At 31.6% G+C, this 23,634-nt stretch overlaps 4 protein-coding genes and 1 long non-coding RNA gene across 6 annotated transcripts; 2 read left to right on the forward strand and 3 right to left on the reverse strand.

Annotated features, from left to right (window-relative positions):
• Positions 1–1,019: 1,019 nt before the first annotated feature.
• LOC105650627 (putative phospholipid-transporting ATPase 9) lies at positions 1,020–9,279 on the forward strand. 2 transcript variants are annotated; one of them, XM_089721618.1, is made up of 12 exons: positions 1,020–1,442; positions 2,243–2,821; positions 3,398–4,749; positions 5,052–5,162; positions 5,264–5,540; positions 5,846–5,934; positions 6,019–6,127; positions 6,763–6,972; positions 7,161–7,290; positions 7,441–7,535; positions 7,886–8,077; positions 8,231–9,279. In XM_089721618.1, the coding sequence occupies exons 2-12, from the start codon at positions 2,429–2,431 to the stop codon at positions 8,852–8,854; spliced, it is 3,582 nt and encodes a 1,193-aa protein (XP_089577744.1). In that variant the 5' UTR covers positions 1,020–1,442; positions 2,243–2,428; the 3' UTR covers positions 8,855–9,279. The 2 variants fall into 2 exon arrangements, with proteins under 2 accessions (XP_089577744.1, XP_089577745.1); XM_089721619.1 differs by lacking the exon at positions 1,020–1,442 and adding an exon at positions 1,620–1,733.
• A 330-nt stretch (positions 9,280–9,609) lies between these two features.
• LOC105650626 (putative calcium-binding protein CML16) lies at positions 9,610–10,707 on the reverse strand. Its single transcript, XM_012237539.4, has one exon. The coding sequence runs from the start codon at positions 10,329–10,331 to the stop codon at positions 9,840–9,842; it is 492 nt and encodes a 163-aa protein (XP_012092929.1). The 5' UTR covers positions 10,332–10,707; the 3' UTR covers positions 9,610–9,839.
• Positions 10,708–10,967: 260 nt separating this feature from the next.
• LOC149496399 (uncharacterized) lies at positions 10,968–11,609 on the reverse strand. The gene has a single exon (XM_089721859.1). The coding sequence runs from the start codon at positions 11,457–11,459 to the stop codon at positions 11,070–11,072; it is 390 nt and encodes a 129-aa protein (XP_089577985.1). The 5' UTR covers positions 11,460–11,609; the 3' UTR covers positions 10,968–11,069.
• Positions 11,610–16,386: 4,777 nt separating this feature from the next.
• LOC119369583 (uncharacterized) lies at positions 16,387–19,379 on the forward strand. The gene is made up of 2 exons (XR_005177128.2): positions 16,387–16,552; positions 17,224–19,379. It is a non-coding gene; the product is annotated as an uncharacterized LOC119369583 (long non-coding RNA).
• Positions 19,380–21,909: 2,530 nt separating this feature from the next.
• On the reverse strand, positions 21,910–22,806 carry LOC105650711 (uncharacterized). The gene has a single exon (XM_012237655.4). The coding sequence runs from the start codon at positions 22,740–22,742 to the stop codon at positions 21,999–22,001; it is 744 nt and encodes a 247-aa protein (XP_012093045.1). The 5' UTR covers positions 22,743–22,806; the 3' UTR covers positions 21,910–21,998.
• Positions 22,807–23,634: the final 828 nt, after the last annotated feature.

The following is a 23,634-nucleotide window of genomic DNA, read 5'->3' on the forward strand; positions in this document are numbered from 1 at the left end:
GATTTGTACATTATTTAAACCTGCCCTAACAGTTGATAAAAAAAAAAAAAAAATCAATTGTAACTTTATTTTCTAATTCTTTATCTTTTGAAATAAAAACCTACCTTCTATTTTGTGGGAATTCTGATTTTGCCGTTCAGTATAAAAATGATGGGAATGAAAAATCCAAGAATTGCATATACATGGTACTTAATCAATAATAAAAATACTATAGACTTTATAAATTAATCATATTTAGATAATTACTGACTAGATGAGAGGTCTATAATTTTTATATATAGTTTTAAAATATTTTTAATATAGATTTAAGATATATTCATCATTTGAATTTTTTGTTTTCACTAATTAACCGGGAAAGAGAATGGGATTTTTATTAATATTCTCTAATAGAAAATTAGAGTATTTAGTATATTCTTAAAATATTAAATCATTGCATGGATAAGACATTGGAAAAATTGTTACTTAGGGAGTAATAATCTTTTAATTATTGTTTATAATAATGTTTTAATGGCAACGAAGATTAAGTTGCTGCCAAACAGTTGCCAAAGCTACTCTTTTCTTTCTAAATTAAGTTTATGGATATTCATGAATCATAATAAAAAATTATTAATGGAGGTCAAATATAAATAAATTTACCTTTACATTTTTCATAAATTAATTATTTATATATATTATATTATATTTTTATTTATTCTTTTATATGTACGTTAAATTATTATTTAGTGCTTCAGTTAATGATAAATATTACATGTTTCGAATGTAGATATTAGTGTATTTATTAAGCAAGAGGAATGAAATTATAATAATTTTAAGGATTAAGTTGTTCATCTAAAAAATACCCTTTCATTTATTGAATTTTAATATTTTATTTATTAGAGTAGTTTTTGAAAAATAAAAATTATAAACTCTAATATTATCAAGAAGTTTTTCCTTTATTATATTTAAAAAATAAAAAATAATATAAAAAGGCGGCCACGTGAATTGTTACTCTGTAAAACTCCGATTGGTCTTTGTTTGACCTTTCAAATCAGCTGCTCTTCCTCATCCATATTCCATACTACCTCTGCTCTTCCTCTTCCTATATATTCTTATTTACGAATTTTATTTTCTATTAAACTATCTTTCACAACTGTCTTTCAAAATTATTTTCTTTTCTTTTTTCCTCTTTTCCTGTCTCTAATCTTTTATAATTTACCGTTAAGTCTGTATTTTTATGCGTGTATATATAAGTATAATTTATGTTGATTGAAACTCTGCATTGGCATATAGGCTCACGCACCTGCATTAACCATTTAGATCGCCTACAATCTTGCAGTTCATGATCATGTGAAGCGTTGCCAAAACCAAAAGAAACAAGAAGAAAAAAAAGAAAAATTTGAGTTGACCCGAAATTATAAAGTCTACAATTAGCAAGAACTCTGCTGTCTCTGTAACTCTGTTCTGTAAGTTCCGTTCTCTACTTTTTTATCTCTCTTTTGCAGCTCTTTTTTTTTTTTTCAATCAATTTTTTTGGGCTTCGTTTGACCTTCTAGAATGCTTGTTGTCTACTCCAATTTTATCTTTTTCTTGCTTAGCTGTTGCCATTATTTTTTTGTTACTCTTTTTATAGCAATTGATGAGCAGCAGTGGTACTTCCTATTTTTATTTGATTTTGATTAATTTGAAGTGAGCTCCTTGTTCCTTCTTCTTCTAACTTGATGAAGTAGCTCAGTTTTGTTATTATGTAATTTTAGGTGAGAAACCCAAATGCATGCTTTTAAGTTTTTTTTTTTTTTTTTTTTTTCCTGGTTTCGTTTCTACGAGTCAACGTAAGAAATGGCTGGCTTTGTTCTTAGCTTACAAAAAAAAGGCTCGATCAAGACAGAAATTTTGTTACTTTTCTTTGCTTTTTTTTTTTTGTCTTGTTCCAGGGGATCTGGATATGTGACCAGGAATATTTTTGTACGTTTTTTCTTACTGGCTTTTGATTAAAAGGGCTCTTTTGCCTTCTGGGTTTTTGATATTATTTTTTATTTCATGTTAAGAATTACTTAAATCCTGTATTTCCTGTTTCTTCCTGTTTATTCACTTTAGCATTTCTTTTCTGATTTAATACTAAATTGGTTTGTCTCTAGTTTTGCTTAATGGGATGTGCTACTATTCCTTTTATCTCTGTTCCTTTATTATTATCTTTTAAAATTATTGTTATAGCTTAATTGTTTTTATATTTTTGTGATGGATTTTTTGATTGATTGATTATCAGGGATTTGGTTCTATTCGGCTGGTATATTGGAAGTTGGTTCTTTTTAACTTATTGGTCATTGGTCTTTACTTGAAGACAGAATTTTCTGGCATAAAATTTCCTGCTTTTTGGGAAGTAAAATTAATTCCAGTTGGTGAGATTTTATGCGTTTAAGCAATTTGGAAACACAACTATTAATTGCTTAAAATGTCTGGAGGTAGAAGAAAGAAACAACATTTTAGCAGAATACATGCTTTCTCATGTGGAAAGGCATCTTTTAAAGGAGACCATTCACTGATTGGGGGCCCTGGCTTTTCAAGGGTAATCCACTGCAATGATCCTGAAAGCTTTGAGGCTGGGGTTCAAAATTATGGCAAGAATTATGTTAGAACTACTAAGTATACTCTTGCAACCTTTTTCCCCAAGTCATTATTTGAGCAGTTCAGGCGGGTTGCCAATTTTTATTTCCTCATCTGTGCCATACTGTCTTTCACTCCACTGTCGCCTTACACGGCAGTTAGTAATGTTATTCCTCTTGTTGTCGTTATTGGAGCTACAATGGGAAAAGAGGTGATTGAAGACTGGAGAAGGAAAAAGCAGGTAAGCTTCTTCATGCTACCAATTCCAGATCAAATACTAAATTTTTATGTTTTATTATCTAAATTACAGCATAGAATTGTGTTTAAGATAATTTGTTGGACAAAATCCAAATCATGATTCCTTAAATAGAAATCTTATGAGTTTTTGATTCTTTACAGTTGGTTTTTGGTATACAATGAAGAGTCTTGGATATTTTCTAATACCTATATGTAGCTATCTATTTATTATAGTATTTTCTTGGTTGTCTTCAATTTAATTTTGGAATTCTCAAAGTTGGATTGGCTTTGAGTGCAATCAGTTGCCAATGTTTCTGATAATTCTTTTGTTTGACATTTTCCGTGGCAGACAATGCATGATGCCTCTTTTACATTGAATCATTTTAGGGTTTTACATGATGTTTCAGTTCCAACATAAGGAGTTAGCTATATAATTTTTTTTGTCAACCTGGGAATTTAGAGTTGGTTTTCGACCTCTTTTTTTGTTTCTTTTTTTCAAGTGTGATATTCATATGCTTAGTGTTATTTGATTGAACTTCTTACTCTGGATGAATAATCTTGTCTATTAAAATGTTATCAGGATATTGAAGTGAACAATCGTAAGGTAAAAGTGCATTCTGGGGATGGTGTTTTCCATCATACCAAATGGATGGATTTGAAAGTAGGGGACATAGTAAAAGTAGAAAAGGATGAGTTTTTCCCTGCTGATCTTATCTTACTCTCATCAAGTTATGAGGAAGCAATTTGCTATGTTGAGACAATGAATCTTGATGGGGAAACCAATTTGAAACTCAAACAAGCACTAGAAGCAACTTCTAATCTTCATGAGGACTCTAGTTTTCAAGATTTCAAGGCTTTAATAAGATGTGAAGATCCAAATGCGAATTTGTACTCTTTCATAGGGAATTTAGAGCTTGGGGAGCAACAACATCCTCTTTCACCTCAGCAGCTTCTACTTAGAGACTCAAAGTTACGAAACACTGATTATATTTATGGGGTAGTTATTTTCACGGGTCATGACACCAAGGTTATGCAGAATTCAACAGAACCCCCTTCCAAGAGAAGCAAAATTGAGAGGAGGACAGATAAGATTGTCTACCTCTTGTTCCTGTTGTTGGTGGTACTGTCTATTATTGGGTCAATTTTCTTTGGAATTGCAACAAGGGATGATCTTGAGGATGGGAAAATGAAAAGATGGTATCTCCGACCAGACGATACTACAGTTTATTATGACCCAAAGAGAGCACCAGCTGCAGCTATTTTGAATTTTTTGACTGCCCTAATGTTGTATAGTTATTTGATTCCCATTTCCTTGTATGTATCCATAGAAATTGTCAAAGTTCTTCAGAGTGTTTTCATCAACCAAGATCTTCATATGTACTATGAGGAAGCTGATAAGCCAGCACGAGCACGGACCTCAAATTTGAATGAAGAACTTGGCCAAGTTGACACTATTCTTTCTGATAAAACAGGAACCTTGACTTGCAACTCAATGGAATTTATCAAGTGTTCTGTGGCTGGGACCTCCTATGGCCGTGGAGTGACTGAAGTTGAGAGGGCTGTGGCTAAGAGAAAGGGTTCACCTTTACCTCAAGAGGTGATAGAAGAAGATGCTATTGTTCAGGAACAAACTGAACAAAAACCATCCGTTAAAGGTTTCAATTTTGTGGATGAAAGAATTACTGATGGTCAATGGGTGAACGAGCCTCGTGCAGATGTAATCCAAAGGTTTCTAAGGTTACTGGCTCTCTGCCACACTGCAATACCAGAAATCGATGAAGAAACTGGAATAATAACATATGAAGCTGAATCACCTGATGAGGCAGCTTTTGTGATTGCTGCAAGAGAACTTGGATTTGAATTTTATGAAAAGACACAAACAAGCATCTCGCTGAAAGAGTTAGATCCATTAGCTGGCAGGAAATCTGAAAGGTCATTTTCTTATCCTTATATTATTTATGTTTTCAGGATTTTTATATTTTATTTAGAAAGGATAGCCTGTATATATATTTCTGTACCGTATGTTCGTGTCATTTCCTAAAAACATAAGATCTAGATATGAAATGCTAGTTTACAAGACTCGAAGATTTCCTGTATTCATAGACAAGCCATCTGTATTCTGTTTTGGCTGTTAACATTTTGGGCCCCTCGATCACTTTTTCTTATCTGTTAGTAGTTTGCATGTAGCATTTTGCTTTAGTAAGCTAACTTATTATTTTTCATTATTCCTGCAGACATTATCAACTTTTGCATGTTATCGAGTTTACTAGCTCTAGAAAGCGGATGTCTGTGATTGTAAGGGATGAAGAGGGAAAGCTGCTACTGCTTTGTAAAGGTGCTGACAGGTTGGTAAAAAATGGAGAAACACCTTATTGTTTGATGATTTCCGATTTTTGCTGTTTATAATCTTTTATATTTTTTAACTTAATTTTTCTTTGATGAACAGCGTCATGTTTGAAAGACTTGCAAAGAATGGAAGAGAGTTTGAAGAGCAGACCAAAGATCACATTAGTGAGTATGCTGATGCTGGTTTGAGGACTTTGGTACTTGCATATCGCGAACTTGATGAGGAAGAATACAGTGAGTTCAAGCAAGAATTTACTGAGGCCAAGAGCTCAGTAAGTGCAGATCGCGAGGAAATGGTTGAGGAAGTGGCAGCCAAAATCGAGACTGATTTGATTCTTCTTGGTGCTACGGCAGTTGAAGACAAACTTCAAAATGGGGTGAGTTTAAAAAATAGACTAGGACATGAGCATTCAGCATCAGTAAGGGGAAATCGAGTACTTTAGTGTTCTGCAGAATAAATTGCTTGACTTTCATCATCAAATGGTCAAAACATCAGTTTCTTTTCTTAGAAATCACTATCTTCTTATCTTCCACATAAATTCTTGTCACATCTAAAAGAGATTCAAGCAAAAAGAACAAAAGGATCTGTTCACTTTCCTAAATGCACCTAACATTAAATAAATTAATTAGAGATGCATTGTTGTATTTGAAATCAAATTTTCTTTTCCTTCATTCCATACAGGTTCCTGAATGTATTGACAAGCTTGCTCAAGCTGGAATCAAAATATGGGTTTTGACTGGAGATAAGATGGAGACAGCAATTAATATTGGGTATGATTAATGGATGTCAGTGCCATGATTATAGGTGTTTTGAACTTCGATACTGGCTTTCTAACTTGATGTTCGATCTTGCAGTTTTGCCTGTAGTTTACTTAGGCAAGGAATGAAACAAATAATAATCAGCTCAGAGACCTCAGAAAATAGAGCCCTACAGAAGATGGAGGACAAGGATGCAGCTGCTGCGGTAATTTCAATTTTAATTTCTGTATATTTGTGGCATTTAGACAAGTATAAAGTTTATTATTTGGTATCAAGAAGCTAATTTCTAATGAAAATTTAAGAATAATAGGAAGGAGAATAATTCCTCACTTTTTAACAGTTATACAATGATGTCAGATGTAAATAACACAACTGCAAGGTAAGGACAAGTTTTACCAAGTATAACCTGGACACATTTTTCTATGATACACATACATTGAAAAAAAATTTGTACGGTTCCCATAGATACTGTTATTTGGTTTAAGCAATCCTTAATGTCAATGAAGTTTTTCCATACTGGAGGCCAGAGACCCATATATAAAAATTTGAAAAATTCTGGGACTTGATTTCCCAATCTAGTAATGGCAATCAAAGGTTCCAAGGTTTATCAGTTGGGATTACCTCTTGTTTCAATTTTGTGCTGCTTTGCTGTTTCTTACTCTTACCCATTATCTATATAATTGCATATATTTATGCAAAGATTAGCTAAAGTCAAACTATTGATATCGGCCAATGAATTTTTTTTTTTACATAGCCTGTTTGAATGTTGATGCATAAACCTTGAAAGCACTAGTCCTACATCCATTTTACACAGTTAACATGTGAATGTTGACTCTGTAGGCTTCAAAGGCAAGTGTCCTCCAGCAGATAACTGAGGGAAAGGCATTGCTCGCTGCATCAAGTGAAAGTCCCGAGGCATTGGCTTTGATCATCGATGGGAATTCACTCGCTTATGCTCTTCGGGATGATGTCAAGGACCAGTTTCTAGAGCTTGCCATAGGATGTGCATCTGTCATTTGCTGCCGCTCGTCTCCTAAACAGAAAGCTCTGGTAAGTTACATTAGCTGGTTTGACTCATGTTCTTCTTTTCCTCCATTTACTAAAATGGCATGGTTTATAAATGTTACTAAAAAAGAGCTTTATAACAAGTGCTGTTATGGTCAATCTACATATAAAGAGTTTGTTTCCTTGAATTCCAAACCTAAAATTTTGTGGGACCTTGCAAATTGAAAATACAGGTTACCAGATTAGTTAAAACAAAAACAGGCAGTACAACATTAGCAATTGGGGATGGGGCAAATGATGTTGGAATGCTCCAGGAAGCAGATATTGGTGTTGGTATCAGTGGTGTTGAAGGAATGCAGGCAAGTGGTAGACAGATTGCTGTATTGTTTGTTTGTTTTTTTTTTTTTTTCTTTTTTCTTTTTCCCCAATTATATATGTAATCCCAATTTGTTAATTAGTTTCTTTTCAAATTCTCAATCTTCTACTTTGGTGACTTTCCAAAATTTCAGGCAGTCATGTCAAGTGATTTTGCAATTGCACAATTCCGATATTTGGAGCGCTTGCTACTCGTTCACGGGCATTGGTGTTACCGAAGGATCTCATCAATGGTACTATTTTATCATGCATGTGTTGTATGATAAGTTTTCTAATGCCAGCTTCCTTGAATTACCTGCATCTCTGGAGGATGTTCTCCTCATGCATGATAATGCTTGTAAAGATTTTTTATGAAATGGTTATATCCACTGCTGGCTATAACTTTGGAAATGAATTTAAACCAATATTATTCCTCCTTCCTCTCCTCACCCCCCTCCCTCCCTTTTCTCTTCCTTCTTCTTGTTGTGGGTGATCAGAAATAATATAATTCAAGAAGCCTGTGTATGCTGCTGCTTGAAATTTAAATGAACCTAGCAAATGAATTTGAAGTGTTTCACATATTTATTTTTTTGCTGTTTTGCAGATATGCTATTTCTTTTACAAGAACATTGCATTTGGCTTCACTCTCTTCTTCTATGAGGCATATGCATCCTTCTCAGGCCAACCTGCATACAATGATTGGTTTTTGTCTCTTTATAACGTCTTCTTCACATCACTTCCTGTGATTGCCCTGGGAGTATTCGACCAGGATGTATCTGCACGCTATTGCCTGAAAGTATGTCTAACATTCTGATGACTAATTGGACACATAATAGCTCAATACAATTTGGATTAAGCGTATCTTACTTCAGTAATTTCTGGAACATAGGTGTACATTCAACGCATTTTTGTAATAGATTTTTGGTTTAACATTCTTTATTTCTTACAGTTTCCACTTTTATATCAAGAAGGGGTTCAAAATGTCCTGTTTAGCTGGCTTCGAATATTTGGCTGGGCATTTAATGGCGTATTAAGTGCTACCTTAATCTTCTTCTTCTGCATCTCTGCAATGGAGCATCAAGCCTTTCAAGAAAGTGGGAAAGTTGCTGGCTTAGAGATCCTCGGCACCACTATGTACACGTGCGTCGTGTGGGTGGTTAACTGCCAAATGGCATTATCTATCAGTTATTTCACTTACATACAGCATATCTTCATTTGGGGTGGCATCATATTCTGGTATATATTTCTCTTGGCATATGGAGCAATAGATCCTAACATATCAACTACTGCATACAAGGTTTTCATCGAAGCCTGTGCACCGGCTCCATCTTATTGGCTTACCACACTCTTTGTTTTGATTTCCACTCTCCTCCCATATTTCACTTACTCAGCCATCCAGATGCGATTTTTCCCCTTATACCATCAAATGATACAATGGATAAGAAATGATGGTCAAACAGAAGACCCTGAGTACTGTCATATGGTGCGACAAAGATCATTACGGCCAACAACAGTAGGTTTTACAGCTCGTATTGAAGCCGAATCACAACGCGGGAGACCTTCTGGCCATTGATGAAGTACATTGGAAAGTTCCTGTCAAAAGATGCTTGTAGATTTTGCTGCAAAGGAAAGCTTCTTCTAACTGTACATATGTGACACACAGAATAGGTTTTTAGTATTGCTGCTTTACACCAAAGACCTACAAGATGACATTCTTGAGTAACTTGATACAGCCACTGCAGAAGAATTTTCTTTTCTTTTCATTTTTTTGTTTCATAATGTTCCAAAACCATAATTTTGACGCGTCGACAGCTTCCAGCCAAATCAAATTTTATACTGGTAATTCTATTTTGTTCAGGAAATGTACAATAATACACTTCCTAGTTTAGAAATTCATGTATCCCATAGGAATAGTGGCATTGCCTCTGTGCTAACTGTATCTTATCAATAATGAGCTCTCAATTAGTATTTAAGAAGATTAGTTTATCATTTTTATCATATGTTTGTTTAATAATACACTTCTTGAAATGTTGTTTTGATACCATTTTAAACTTTGTAGTTCTTCTGATGATTAATATAAAGGTTATTTGATATTGAATGTTGTGAAATTTTCTTTAATCAAATACCATTCTCATAAGCATTATGGAAAAAAAAAAAGGTAACGAATCCGTAAGGAGTAACGAATCTATAAGGAGTAACTTAACTGGTAAGAAACGTTCCATGAACTCTCCAAAATTTGATAGCTAACGAAATAATATTTTTATAATGTTATTGCTACTAATTGTGTAATCAAATACATGTTTCAGAATTCTTTAAAACTTTGGGATTTTATAAAAAAAAAAAAAAAACTTTTACAATAGAGAACAAATTTCCCATATGGAATGAATGCCCATCTTGTAATTAATTTCATTCCTCTTCTTACTTTTCAAATGCCTATATAAACAAGTCTATCAATCCCTAAAACCTAAGTTTAATGAACAAATTAATTACATCAACAATTATAAAATGATGAAGATGTTGACCAAAAACAACATACCATCAATCGGTCATATGTTGACTCATGACAATGCAGGCCCTAAAAACTCCATAGCTGACTTTGCCATTACAGAAGTAAATTCTTTAAAGCTAATGACACCATCACCGTCTGTATCTGCCTCCTTGATCATCTCCCTAAGCTCCTTATAGGTCAACGGTTGCCCCATTTTTGCCATGGCTCCGGCAAGCTCCGCCGCGCTAATATAACCGTTACCGTCCTTGTCAAACAATTGAAAAACATCTAAAAGTTGTTCTTGATTACCAAAAATCTGTTCGTTCATATCAGGTAAAATTGCGCTTACCAATTCGTCAAATTCTATTGACCCATTTCCATTAGAATCCATATTGGCTAATAAGACATGAATTTGGTCACCTGAGGGTTTGAGACCTAATGACCTTAACAATGCTGCAAGCTCTAAAATGGTGAGGCTTCCATCGGAATCCATGTCGAATCGAGCAAATATTTCCTTTAATTGATCAAATTGTTCAACTTGAATTGCTTCTGAAGATCCCATGTTGAGTATAATATAAATATAAATTTATAAAAATGTTCCTAACACAAATGACCGTGCCCAAAAAAAATTTGGAAATCGAATATATATTGTAGGGATGATTATGATGATAATAATGTTGTTGTGCCGGTTGTGACGGTGGCTAATGGTGGCGGTTGTTGCATCGGTGGTGGCCGGAGAGGAAAAGGATTGGTAGTTTTTTTGGGGGAGGTGTTTGAAGAGGGATTTTTTTTTTTTTTTTTTTGTGGTTTTGGTTTTGTTATGGTATGTTGTTATTGGGGTGAGGTTATAGCATATTTAGTCCTTTTTTTTTATTTTTTATATTCTTAAATAGCATGGAGACTGAGGGTTGTTTATTGATTATTTTTACTACAATTAATTTATATTTTTTTTGCTTGGATATATATATATATATATATATATATATATATATATATATTTTTTTTTTTTTTTAAGTTTTTTTGGAAAATATAGTGGCTATATACAGTTTAGCTATGGGCATTGGGAATGGGTCGTACATTGAAGATCCGTATTGGCGATTGTATACTTGTCAAATAACCAATTGAGGAGTATAGAAATGTTCTGGCTAATCCAATATCATAAGAAGCATTTGACAAATATTCATGGAAAAGGGGGAAATGATATGAAAATGGAGAAAATTATCCACCATCTATAATATCTTTAAAACTGTAAGATCACAAATTCTGATAATTAATAAAAATGCAAGTTTACAAGCAGCACTCAAGCTTGAGGGGGTTGCTGGTCATGTACCTCACCATCTTCAGCCTTACAATCTTGATCACCAAGAGCCATCACCTTATTATTAGCTCCAACCTCAACATCTCCACCCCTGCACCATCGGTTCTTCCGCTTCATCCACCAACCAAGATACCCTCTATGCTTAAACCTATTGTCTAGTTGAGGCGGGGGCGGCGCCACTGCCCTGCGGCTGCACACACGACCCAGAATGCAAGAAAGAATTGCAAGAACTGCAAGAACAGAAATAACTCCAAAGAATGGCCCAATGGACCCCGAAGAATGCCAAGAACTACTACTACTTGCAGGCTGTTCTATTTCTCCGGCCATTGGCGGGGGCTGCTGACCAGGCAACGACTGAATCACGGACGCCATGAAAAGATAGATGAAGAATTGCTATAATTATAATTAAGTTAAATTTAATGGCATAACTAGAGATTAATAATGAACGTAATAAATTATAAGCTATATATGTATATATATATATATTGTTTAAACATATATATGTAGAAAGAAAAGCAGTAGACATGGCAGGGTTTTGCTTTAACCGACGATGTAAGTGTATAAAGTGGAAGACAACATGGAAAGGGCTAAAGCTGCGTGTGCAATGGTTTCAGTTTCTTTCTTTGTACAATGCTAAAGTAGTTTTTGCATCTTCTTTTTATTTTTTCATAGCTTTAGCTGAAACCATTACTTTGTCAACAAGAAAATTTCGTAAGAGAGGCATTGTGAATTATCTACTTTTTCATAGCTTTAGCTGAAACCATTACTTTGTCAACAAGAAAATTTTGTAAGAGAGGCAATTGTGAATTATCTACTCATGCCTCATAATAAGTAGTTCGGTTCAAGTGTAAGACATCGTTGAATTAAGCAGGCAAGGAGGTTCATTCGAAAACACAAAAAACACTTATAGAAAAGGGCAGCTATAAATTTCAAAATAGAGTAATTTTATATTTAAAAAGAAATGAAAATACTCTATTGTTACTTCTAAGAGGCAATGAGAAGATTTTAAATGGAGGAAGACAAGTCCATAGAGATAGGTATGTACTCAAATTGCAAGAAAATGTAAAAGAATTTTTAAAAAAAAAAAAAAATCCCCCTTATCGATTTCCTAACTTCGCTATTAGTCCACGCTGCAAATATTTCCCTTATTTGAGGATTAAAAATTGAAAAGAAAAAAAATATATAAATGGGTGTAATAAACAAAAAAATATTTCAAAAAATTCATACAAACATCCACTTTTTATTTAAAATTTTCAGGATTTCACTTTTGGTACATCCAAAAGAAATTTGATTTTCTATTCCTTGAAAATTGAAAAGGGAAACTGCTGCCTCAAAAAATTTCGTATGGGCTTTACTTAATAGTTAAGAAGCCTTCATTTGGCTTATCGCACAATTGCACCACCTGCCTTGAACCCAATTCAGCTAAATCGTTCAAGAATTCTTTGAATTTTTTTGCAAAGACAATCTAATATGAACCAACCTATAAAATTTGATCTAAAAATTCTTCAAAGATGTCGAACCAATGTATAATTTTGGTTAACAAGAATTGTCCAACTTAAAACATTTAAAACTTTCAATAATTTGTGTCCTTTCGGTCTATCTAATTATGGTGTAATCAACCGTATAATGTAATGGAATGAGAATTATATTACATGATTAATTACATTGTTCGGTTAGATTTTTTCTTTTTTAACATTGTAATATAATTGAGAGATTACATATATAATCTTGATCAATTAAATTAATGTAATATTCATTATATCAAAAAACACATGTATTATACGATTTCTCACTCTTGAACCGACTAAGATAAGTCTATCACATCTAGCACATATAATACTAATTACATCAAGTTACCAAAATTAAAACTCTATCACTATAACAATCGCTCAACCACATCTACCACCATCATTCAACCACCACTTCCCCCTCCCCACCACCACCACCACTTCCAATACCATTACTCCATAACCACCACCACCACCACTATCATTCCACCACCACAACCACAGCTCCACCATCGCACCACCACATCAACCACGACCACCCACTCTATCACCACCACCATTGCTCTATCATTACCACCTCAACCATTACCGCCACTACCCTATCACCATCACCACTCCACCACTCTACTATGATTACTACTGCTCCACCGGCAGCATTACCATTACTGCCACTATCACTGTCGCTACTTCACCACCACCGCTCTATCATCACCACCTCAACCACTCTACCACGATCACCACAACCATCACTCCACCACCGCATAATGAAATTTATATTTTATTTTTTTTGTTTTATTATAGGAATGAGAATGGGAAGAATAGAATGAAAAAGCACTAAAAATATCAAAATGCTCATAATTTTATATTGTAATTTAATTTATTCAATGAAAAATCATGAAAAAAAATTAATTTCTAAGTGTAACTTTTATTTTGTCATATGATTTTTTTTTTTCGGGTTACCTTCTTTTAATTTTTTAGTTTAAATAAATCTATAAATCTAAATGGTCTTAATAATTTAATATAACTAATAGTTTTTGGTTCAAATATTTCTTTTGTATTATAATGATTGCGGTGGTAATGGAGTCTTGTTTGAGGTGAAATGATGATAGTGGAAATTGAGCGATGATGATGGTGATATATTAATTATATTACATATTTTAAAGAATATAAAAAAATAAGTGATTATATTTTATAAATTTTCTCAATTATATTATTAAATATAATAATAAAAATCTTAATTACGTTTGATTAGATTATATTTTTTATTATATTGCATGAAACGAAAACGAAAGGTAAATGATTCAAAGGGTAACGAAGTAATGGGAGACATGAAAGGTGAGATGATAGCCAAAAGAACATGGTGGTGTAGCTAATAGTTTTTGGTTTAAATATTTCTTTTGTATTATAATGAGTGTGGTGGTAATGGATTCTTGTTCGAGGTGGAGCGATGATGACAGTAATATGTTAATTACATTACATATTTTCAAAAAAAAAAACAGCAATTATATTTCATAAATTTTTTTAATTATATTATTAAATATAATAATAAAAATCTTAATTACAGTTGATTAGATTATATTTTTTATTACATTACGTCAAACAGAAAACGAAAGGTAAATGATTCAAAGGATAACGAAGTAATGGGAGACATGAAAGATGAGATGATAGCCAAAAGAATATGGTGGTGTAGCTATCCTAGGATGCATGATGCATTAGCTAATAAATGAATACTACTAGGCTTAGTTGGCAAAAAGCCAAAAAAGATTGTGGATCTATCCTCACTAAAGTCTTCCGCCTCTTATCAAACCATTTATTGGTGGACAAAGCTCTTGTATTTTATTTTATTTTTACTTTAGTATTTTATTCAATGGAAAACTAAATTATTTACAAATTAAAAAAAAAAAAAAGCTATAGAATTTGCCAAATTAAGACAAACAAAACTCACCACTAGCACTCATTGATTTCTTTTTCACTTTTTAAATATTGGGTAAAAGACAATCTTCAGAATCCTATAATTAAAAAAAAAAAAAATTATAAAAAGATCTTTCAGAAAAGTTCTTATAATGGTTGATTTATTTAAAAAAATTAAAAAATAAAATAAAATACATATTTATAATTAATTGTATGAAAAATACCTCTCAACTTTCAGCAACCAGATTTTCATAATATTAATTTCTTTTACTATTTATTATTAAAAAATTATTTAAAATTTAATTTGAAAAAAGAATCAAAACAGTGAAGAAAGGCATATCCGAATGAAAATTTTTGTTATGAAATTGCAATTAACTAGTCATCTTTGCAGTGTCCCGTTTTATTACAAAATAAAATAAAAAATGCACACATAAAATAAAAATTTATTTTCTCTTCCTTTTATTTTTATGGAAGGGACAAGCATTCCATCTTTTTTTTTTATTATTTTTAAATTTAGTACCAAATATTGGAGGATCCAACCTAAAAACACAATATAATTCCCACATGAATCATGGTGGCTTAGGTGTCACTATTTCTTTGTTAGAATCATATTTGAACTCTTTAATAAATATTTAATTGATTTAATTTTATAAGTTGAAGGGTTCAATAAAAATGATTTTGCAAATTGAAGTGTTTTTAAATATAATTTTATAAATTAAAATACTTAATATATTAAAATAAAAATTAAAAATATCATAAATTCAAGCAATAAAGTTAAAAAGTAAATTTAGGTATAGAAAATTTTTGATAAATATATAAATTCAACTATGAACTTTGCAACTTTATCTATGTGTCACCTGAACTCTGTGAATGACTTATCGTGCGTTTAAACTTAATGTTACCACTTTTTATACTAATATAGCAATAATTTTTAAGATTTTTATTTTTTATATATAAAATATTAATTTGATGCATAGTTAGGATAATTTTTATAACATTACTTTCCAAATATTTCAATTATCTATTAAGTATTTAATTGATTAACTTTGTAAATTTAAAGTTTAATAAAATAATTTTTTAAATTGAAGTGTTTAATTATGTAATTTTATAAATTAAAATATTTAATAAATAAAAATAAAAATTAGAGTATGTAGTATAATATTAAATATTAAAATAATAAAGTTGACAGATAAATTTACATATTCGCAGGGAATTTTGTGATGGATGACCCCCACCCTCTTTCCCAGAATTATGACGCGTTCCAATATTTTTTGGCACCATATGCCACGTTTTGCCTGCTATTTGTTCGCCAATCACTTTATGTAAAAAGGGCTTGAAAGTTATTTTTTTACTATTTTAATTTATAATTTTAAACAAAGTAAATATTTAATTTTGATAACAAATTTAGTGATACAAATAAAACTACTATTTAAAATTTGGAGATTAAAATTTATTTTCGTCAATAATGTATAATTTTTTTTACAATATTTAGTCAGAATTTAAATATTTAAAGAGATCATTTTAAATAAATCTCTATATATATTACTATTTGCTTCTTTGCAAAAAAGATTTTTAATTTTGAATAATAAGTGTAAAATTTTGAGTACAACTCAAAATTATGAGTGTGAAGGATTTCAACTACAATGCTAAACTCGTGATATTTTTCATAAATTCTCTATAATGCGAACTCTTTGATGGAAGGACTTTTTAGCTGGACCGACACTAAATTGGGGACTGTATATTAATTATTCAAAATAGAAGGATGAAATAATGAATTTGATAATATCTGAGGGATTAAATAGTAAGTTACCCTTGAATAAATTTTGCATGAATTTATTTTGTCACGAAAACTATTGTTACTTGTCAGTCCAATATGAAAAACTAAGGATAAAAGTAAAACAGATATTCATATACAAATACCAAATTGCCCTCTCAAAAGTAATTTGGTGTTTATGGTCTCTCTCTTCACTCAAAACAGAGAGAAAGACAATAAGGGAGAGAGGGACAGAGTACGGAAATGGTGACTCTGCACCGTCTAGATTTCTGGTTCACGCTCCTTTCTCTCTCTTTGAATTAGAAATTTCACTGTTTCTAACTATGTAACTGCATATAAATGCATGCATCTTTTATGTGTAAACATTGAAACTAAAAATGCAAAAGATGCTGTAGTTGATATACATGTTCATATATACACACACACACACACACACACACTAATGTTTAGATCTGTGTTTGTTTGGCACTTCTGATTCAATTTTTAAGTGAAATTTTTTTGTATTTGTTTGTTTTGATCTGTTAAGAGAATTGAATGCTTAACTTATTTTTCTTCTAGAAAATTTTTGATTCAGTTTTTTATTTATTATTTTAGTGTGTTTGGTGTTGGCTGGGGACGAGGTCACTGGAGGCAGCGGTTCATCGATCTCTTCCTGGAGGATTTTGTTGTCACATAAGCAAAATGACATGAATCGATCGATAAACCTCTGCATCCAGCGCTTCCCCTCCCTCTTTGTCTTTTTCTTTTTATTTTCCAGTCCCTGTCTAACAAAATTTACTCTGTTTTCTGTTTGGTTACTGTGAAATTGTTAGAAAATAAAGAGAAACTTACAATTTTTGGTATAATCCCGAATCTGAAATACGCTTTGCTCTGCTTCACCTTCATTTTCATTATTTTGTTTTATAAGCTTCAAATTTATTGCGTTAATTAAAGTTGGTTGCAGGAGAGCAAATGCATCTGCTGTGGAACCAAACTGGTAGCGTCCCCTTTTTCTATCCATGTAGTATTAAGTAGCTTATGATAAGTAATTTCTAATTTTTGTTTTTCTTCTGTGTTGTGTTTGAGCTTTGTGTTGGAAAATGTTAATTCCTTCCATGTCTCTGTCTTTGGATTATGCTTTAAATGATTCATTACATATGTTAATTTTTCTTTAGTGGTTTATTGTCCAATTATGCCTAGCGAGTTCTGTTCTGTGATATGCAAATGAGGATTTGAGTAACGAAAGGCAAGAATATTGATTCTTAAACAACTGCCCTATTATGAGCTGAATGAATTATTTCATGTTTTTAAATGCAATTAATATGCAATTAGCTGTGGTGTAGTTATGAATTTGATGATTTATTGGTTACAATTTGTTTAAATATTGCTCATTCAACTTTTTGTTACAAGTTTTGGGTGAAGGAAGAAACTTGAGGATTATTTTTGTAGTCAATCTCTCCAAAAAAATTTGTGGAAGTTGTAAATTCTTATAAATGGCTTATAACACTTGTGTTATCCCACATTGGTTTGGGATAAGGTATTTCAACATATAAGACTCGAACAATCCTCCTCCCCTTGATCTAGCTTTTGGGGAGTGAGTTAGGCCCTGGTCTATTTTATTAATAGGTATCATAGCCTACCATACTTCAATTCATGCTCAATGTTCACTTTTAGCTTTTTCACTTTCCTCATTTTCCTCTTTCATGACTTACTGGAATTTGTTTCCTTCAAGTTCAGAATTTTTTATTTTGTCCATGCTTGTTTAACTTCCCTTTTTGTTACTATTTCCTTGATCAATAAATATGAATATTTACTTTCTCCATAAGTTTTGAGAACCTAAAATACATAGCTTGGACTTTGATGTGGGGTTCATTTTTAATTACCTGTATTTCTTTAATTCCGAGTAGGTGGTTTTTTATTGTTAATCTCAACCTGTATTCCCTTGCTTGAAGCAGTTGTGAGAATGATTTCTGGTGGAGTTTTTAAAGCAGTTCTTTATGAATTTATCATGAAGGAGATTTTTTTTTTCTGTAGTTTGCTCAATTGCATTGATATCCTGCTTCCTTTGATGTTGATTTTGTCTGCAGTATAGGTTCCATGCCCTTCAAAAAATTTTTTGATACAATATTTTTTCCCTTTGTTTCTGAAATATCCTTCTGTTATGAGACTTAGGTTTTTACCTCATTTAGTACATAAATTTGCCCAAAAACACTCTTTCAGCATGAATAGATGCCAATGAGCTTCTTTAATAGTATGAACCTAGACAATTATAGCCATGGCCAGCTCTTATTCTTAAATAGATATTGTTTTTCTTTGGCTTAGAATTGAGGGTGAGATTTTATAAATATGAAGGTAATCATGGATTCATGGTCCCAACTTTCACTATGCACTTATTTGTTAGAGTTGATTGATAGGCTGAGAACATTGTTGTTCCCAGAAAATAGAAAAGAAACTGTGTCAGGCCTGTTTTCTAAGACATGGAGGTCATAGGAGTTGATTTGCTGCCGTTTTGTGTCATTTTCTTGAGCAGGTGGTCAGAAGTATTTTGCTTGTTTCTTTCCTTAGTAAAGTAAAAAATAAGTGTCTCTGAAGGAAGTTTCCGAGTGGGAGACATACTATCGTCATTGCTGCTTGAAAGTGAAGGGAAAAAAAAAAATGCAGTTAAGAGTACCAACTTGTTAGAATCTTCCAAGTTGATGTGTCCTCATGGAATCTGAGTCTGGTGGTATCATGTTCCCTGCTCTAACCAAACTATTTGGGAACATGAAAATCAATTCCAATTCTATAGCCTAAGGAGATGTGGACCAACCAATATTTTTAAAATTTTGTTTTTATAGAGACACATAACTACCATCTCAAGAAAGTGAAAGAGAGATTGCTGGAAACGTGATAAAGCTAAGGATATTCTGCAGTTCTGTTGCTTTTTTATTTTGAATTATCGGTCCAAAATTTTCTGGCATACTGAATTTTTTTTTATTCTCAATTTACTTTACAGAACTTGTATTCCCATTTGTTATAATGGGAAAGCTTAAAGTGGATTCTTCAATCTTAGGGTCATATGTACTCTTAATTCCATGTAGCTGATTAATTCGACAAATGAAAGATGCTAATTCCATTTTCCGTGTTTTTGTTTTTAGTGGCTTTATGATTTTAGTTCCTATGACACAATTTTGATAATTAACTAAATTCCCTTTAATTTGTTTTGCCAATATTCTTTTTTATATTTGTTAATCAAATATAAGTATTGTTATTAAAATTTCAAGGAATATTTCTTGTGGCTTTATGTATTCTATCTATTGGTTTCGTATATCTGTGTCTGATTGGAATTTTGCTTATGCGATTCTCTTGCTATTGAAGTGGTAGGAAGCAAAGATTTTCAAGGCTTTTTCTTTATATATACATGCTCTAGATTTCAGATTTCAGAGGATATTTACATTCTGCATAATAAGACAGAAATGAATTTTTGGCATTCGCTCATTGCCGTAGAAACATTCTCCAAAGTCAAAATTCTTACATTTAAATTTCATCATGATTCACTACATTTGGATTTGACTAAAACTAATTTTAGCAATAATCCGAACAGTTAATGTATTGTATTTTTCACGAAAATATTTTATGGCATTCAAGCCCTTAAAGTTTAGAATTCTGATAATATTGGATTTTTTTTTTACTTCGCAATAATAATTTTTAGAGTTTTTCGTTTTTATATGTAGAATATTGACTTTTTTTTTTTGGGTATATGACCACCGGTATTCGGATTCTGCTTATGTTTCAAGTGCTACAGGTTCCATATAGGGGGTGACTCTCCTAGAGTGATAATTGCCTAAGACTTGAATTTGAGACTTTTAGTTAATAGAGAAGGAGTTCCAATTATTTCATCCCAATTAATGTTTGTTGTAGAATATTAATTTTGATTTGTGGGTAATATAATTTTTGTAATGATAATTTTTATACCTTTAATTATTTGATAAGAATGTAATCAATCTAATTTTATAAATTGAAATATTTAATGGATTAAAATTTAAAATAAAAGTTGAGCTATGTTTATGATCAAATTGATGACAACATTGTAATGCATCTGTAAAATCATAAATAAAATACAATTTAAAATTTCAATGACGAAGACCAATGATATTTAGGCTTTGTATTTCAAAATGATGATTTGATAGATGAATATGTATAAATCAAAAATAGAATAGATGAAATGTAAGGTATTATAAATACACTGATAACAATATATTCACAAGATGGTTGTGAAACGAGTACATAAAAATACATGTGATGAATATGTATATACTAAAATAGAATATGTGAAATGGAGGGTATTATAAATACACTATGTGATAAAAATATATTCACAGGATGGTTGTGAAATGATGATATTAAAGTAAAGGAGAGGAAGATTTATTTTTTTTTTCCTTTTTCTGAACATGATTGCTGATAGATTGATGCCTTGAAAGTGACTGACAGAAACCTTCTGAACAATAAATAAGGAGCGAGACATCTCATCACTAACAAATCATCATCAACCACCCATCTCAAAATCACAAGCTTTGTTTTGTTGATTTTCTGATGAGGAAATAGATTCTAGTAGATCATCAAATTTTAAAGGAGAATGCCGAACCATGTGCTCGAATATAGCCTGCAAGTGTGAATTTCGGTGATAGTATAGTCAATCAATTTGAGCTTAGTTAATTGTTGTTTTGTTTTTTAGTTAATTAGATGTTTTTTTGGTGAAATAGGAGCAGCATTTCCTCATATATCGTAAATGACAACTTTAACCTTTATAACCAAATGCGATTTGAGCTTTAATCAAGTTTAACTTAGAATTTAACAATTAATATCTATAAATTACAAGTTGTGAATATCCAAATTGTGTTCTAATCAACCAAATTCAAACCTTTCTAAAATTGAAATCTATTTTAAATTTTTAACTTACCCTTTGAAATTAAGTGTTGTGCTTTTTGAAAAATATACGAGTAAAAATGAAAAAGTCAAAATAAATTTTCTGTGCATATTGATAAGGTCTAAATATAAAATACGATACACGAAACTTTCTTTTGAAAATTAGTGTATTTCTAAATAATTTAATGACTATATTATACATCCACATACAAAATTTTACCCAAATTCCTACTTATTAAATTCAAGTGCGTACATTATTAACACTCGTGTATTAAATAATAGCATAAAAAAAAATATGTGCATAATGAAAATTCGAGTTCATTTTGCGCTGAATAGAGAGAATATACCGTAATTTCGAAATAGGCCTTCATGGAATTAAGCCTCCAGCAGCAACAAAAGTAATGGGTTGATTTATACCCTAGTAGACTGAATTTAACAGGTGCAGTGTAATCACGTCCAATTGGTCTTTTATGAGTTTTAATTTCTAATTCATTTCATAGGGGATTTGAATATATTTATAATTATGAGTTTTTAGCTCAAATTATAAAATTTTAATATACTAATCCTCACACGTGTATGTATAATTAAGCATGCTTTTTTTTTTTTTTTTTTTTTTTGAAGGAAATATAAGCATGCATTTTAGAGTATTACATTTGAAATGACTGATTACCGAATTACTACCTTGTTTAAGCTGTGGATCTGTTTATATAAAGTTTGAAGGAGAATAATTAATTAAATACAAAAGTTTTCCAAAGCATAAGACAAATAAAATGTTTCTTAAATTAAAAAACACAGATATTTGTACAACCAAATTAATTTTATCTAATTTGTACACTAACCCTCTTTGGATTTGTTTTCATCTCCTGATTGATTACATAGAGGATGAGGAGAAGAAGAAGAAGAAGAAGAAGAAGAAGAAGAAGAAGCACTAAAGGAAGGAGCTATAATAACTGAAGAATAAACCTTAGCAGTACCAAATGATGATAAACCACAAATTTTGCTGCTGGTACTGCTATTACCATAACAATCTTGATCATAAGATGAAGAACAGATAATAGTATCTTCAACCATAGTACCAAAATCTTGACCCATCCATGGAATTTTATCATTATTATCAGAAGCTGAAGCTAATGATGATGATGATGATGATGAAGAAGATGATCTTGCATGGTTCTTGATAATTGCGAGTTGAAGAAGTTGGTGTAATCTTGGATTTTTCCCTAAAAGCTTGCTTTCTTGGTGAGTAGAAATAATTCCACTTCCGTTATTTTTCTCATAAACAAAGTTGGTCTTTGCATTTCTTCCTCTTAAAAGCCTAGCTGCACTGTCATAAGCCATAGCAGCTTCTTCTGCTGAATCGAAAGTCCCTAACCATAGCCTTAGCTTTTGTGATGAATCTTTGATTTCAGCAACCCATCTTCCTGAAGGTCTCTGCCTCACTCCAAGAAATCTTTTTAATGCTCCATTTTTATTGCATCTTGGCGGTACTCTTATTCTTTTTATTTGATCTGAAATATTTGCTTGATGAAGAGGGTTTTCTTGAAATAGATCAACTTTTGAGCTCTCTTTCTTGTCCATGGAGTAGCCAAGAGAGCTAGTTAGGGTTGGATCTAGGTCAGATGAAGAAAGCCTTCAATCTATATATAATAAAGTAACAATAACTACAAGAATGATGAGTAGGAAAGAATAGCATTTTAGTTGTCTTATTTGGGTTAATTATTTGTAGCTTTGTACTAATGTTGTACTGGCAAAAGGAATTAATTTATTTATGGTAGAGAGAAAATAACCAAAATAGCCTTTTATGTATATATATATATAATACTATAAACATTAGTTTAAATTCTATAATGCTATAAAAAACATCGTTTAAATTCTATAATGCTATAAAAAACATCGTTTAGTCAAAACGTTACGAGCTACTTAAAAAGTTGTCACTGAATACTAGCTTAGAATTAGAATTCTCAATTCAAGAACCAAAATCTGACCTTTTGGAGAATCAACCAAACCTAAATCAATCGATGAAAGGAGATAACTCATTAGTAACTAGATTTTCAGATTTTTTATATGTATGCAAGATTTTCAGACTATATTATATATTTTATGTTCAAATTCAAACCTTAGGGCCATAATGCATAATTAACCCTAAATGTAATAATTAACAAGTAAATTGATGAAATGTAAGATTTCTTTGTATTTATATGTATCTACCTATTGACTGTAGTTTGGAAGGACATGAAAGAAAGGAATACTGGGCACCATGCTTTTGGATTTTGGTACCCTATTATTACACTTGTTTGTTTTGTAGACTAGGGAAATAGCCTTTCTATCTAAGACAACATTACAAACCCGACAAAACAAAAACAAATTAGCATGTAACTTTTAATGGATTCTTAATTTTAATGGAATGATGATAATAATAATCATTTAATGAAAAATTGAGTTCTCTTAACTCTAAGGGGTGAAATGGAAT

The sequence above is a fragment of the Jatropha curcas genome, chromosome 5 (assembly GCF_041381405.1).
Source record: "Jatropha curcas cultivar XTBG-Jc1 chromosome 5, XTBG_Jcur_1.0, whole genome shotgun sequence".
Classification (NCBI taxonomy): domain Eukaryota; kingdom Viridiplantae; phylum Streptophyta; class Magnoliopsida; order Malpighiales; family Euphorbiaceae; genus Jatropha; species Jatropha curcas.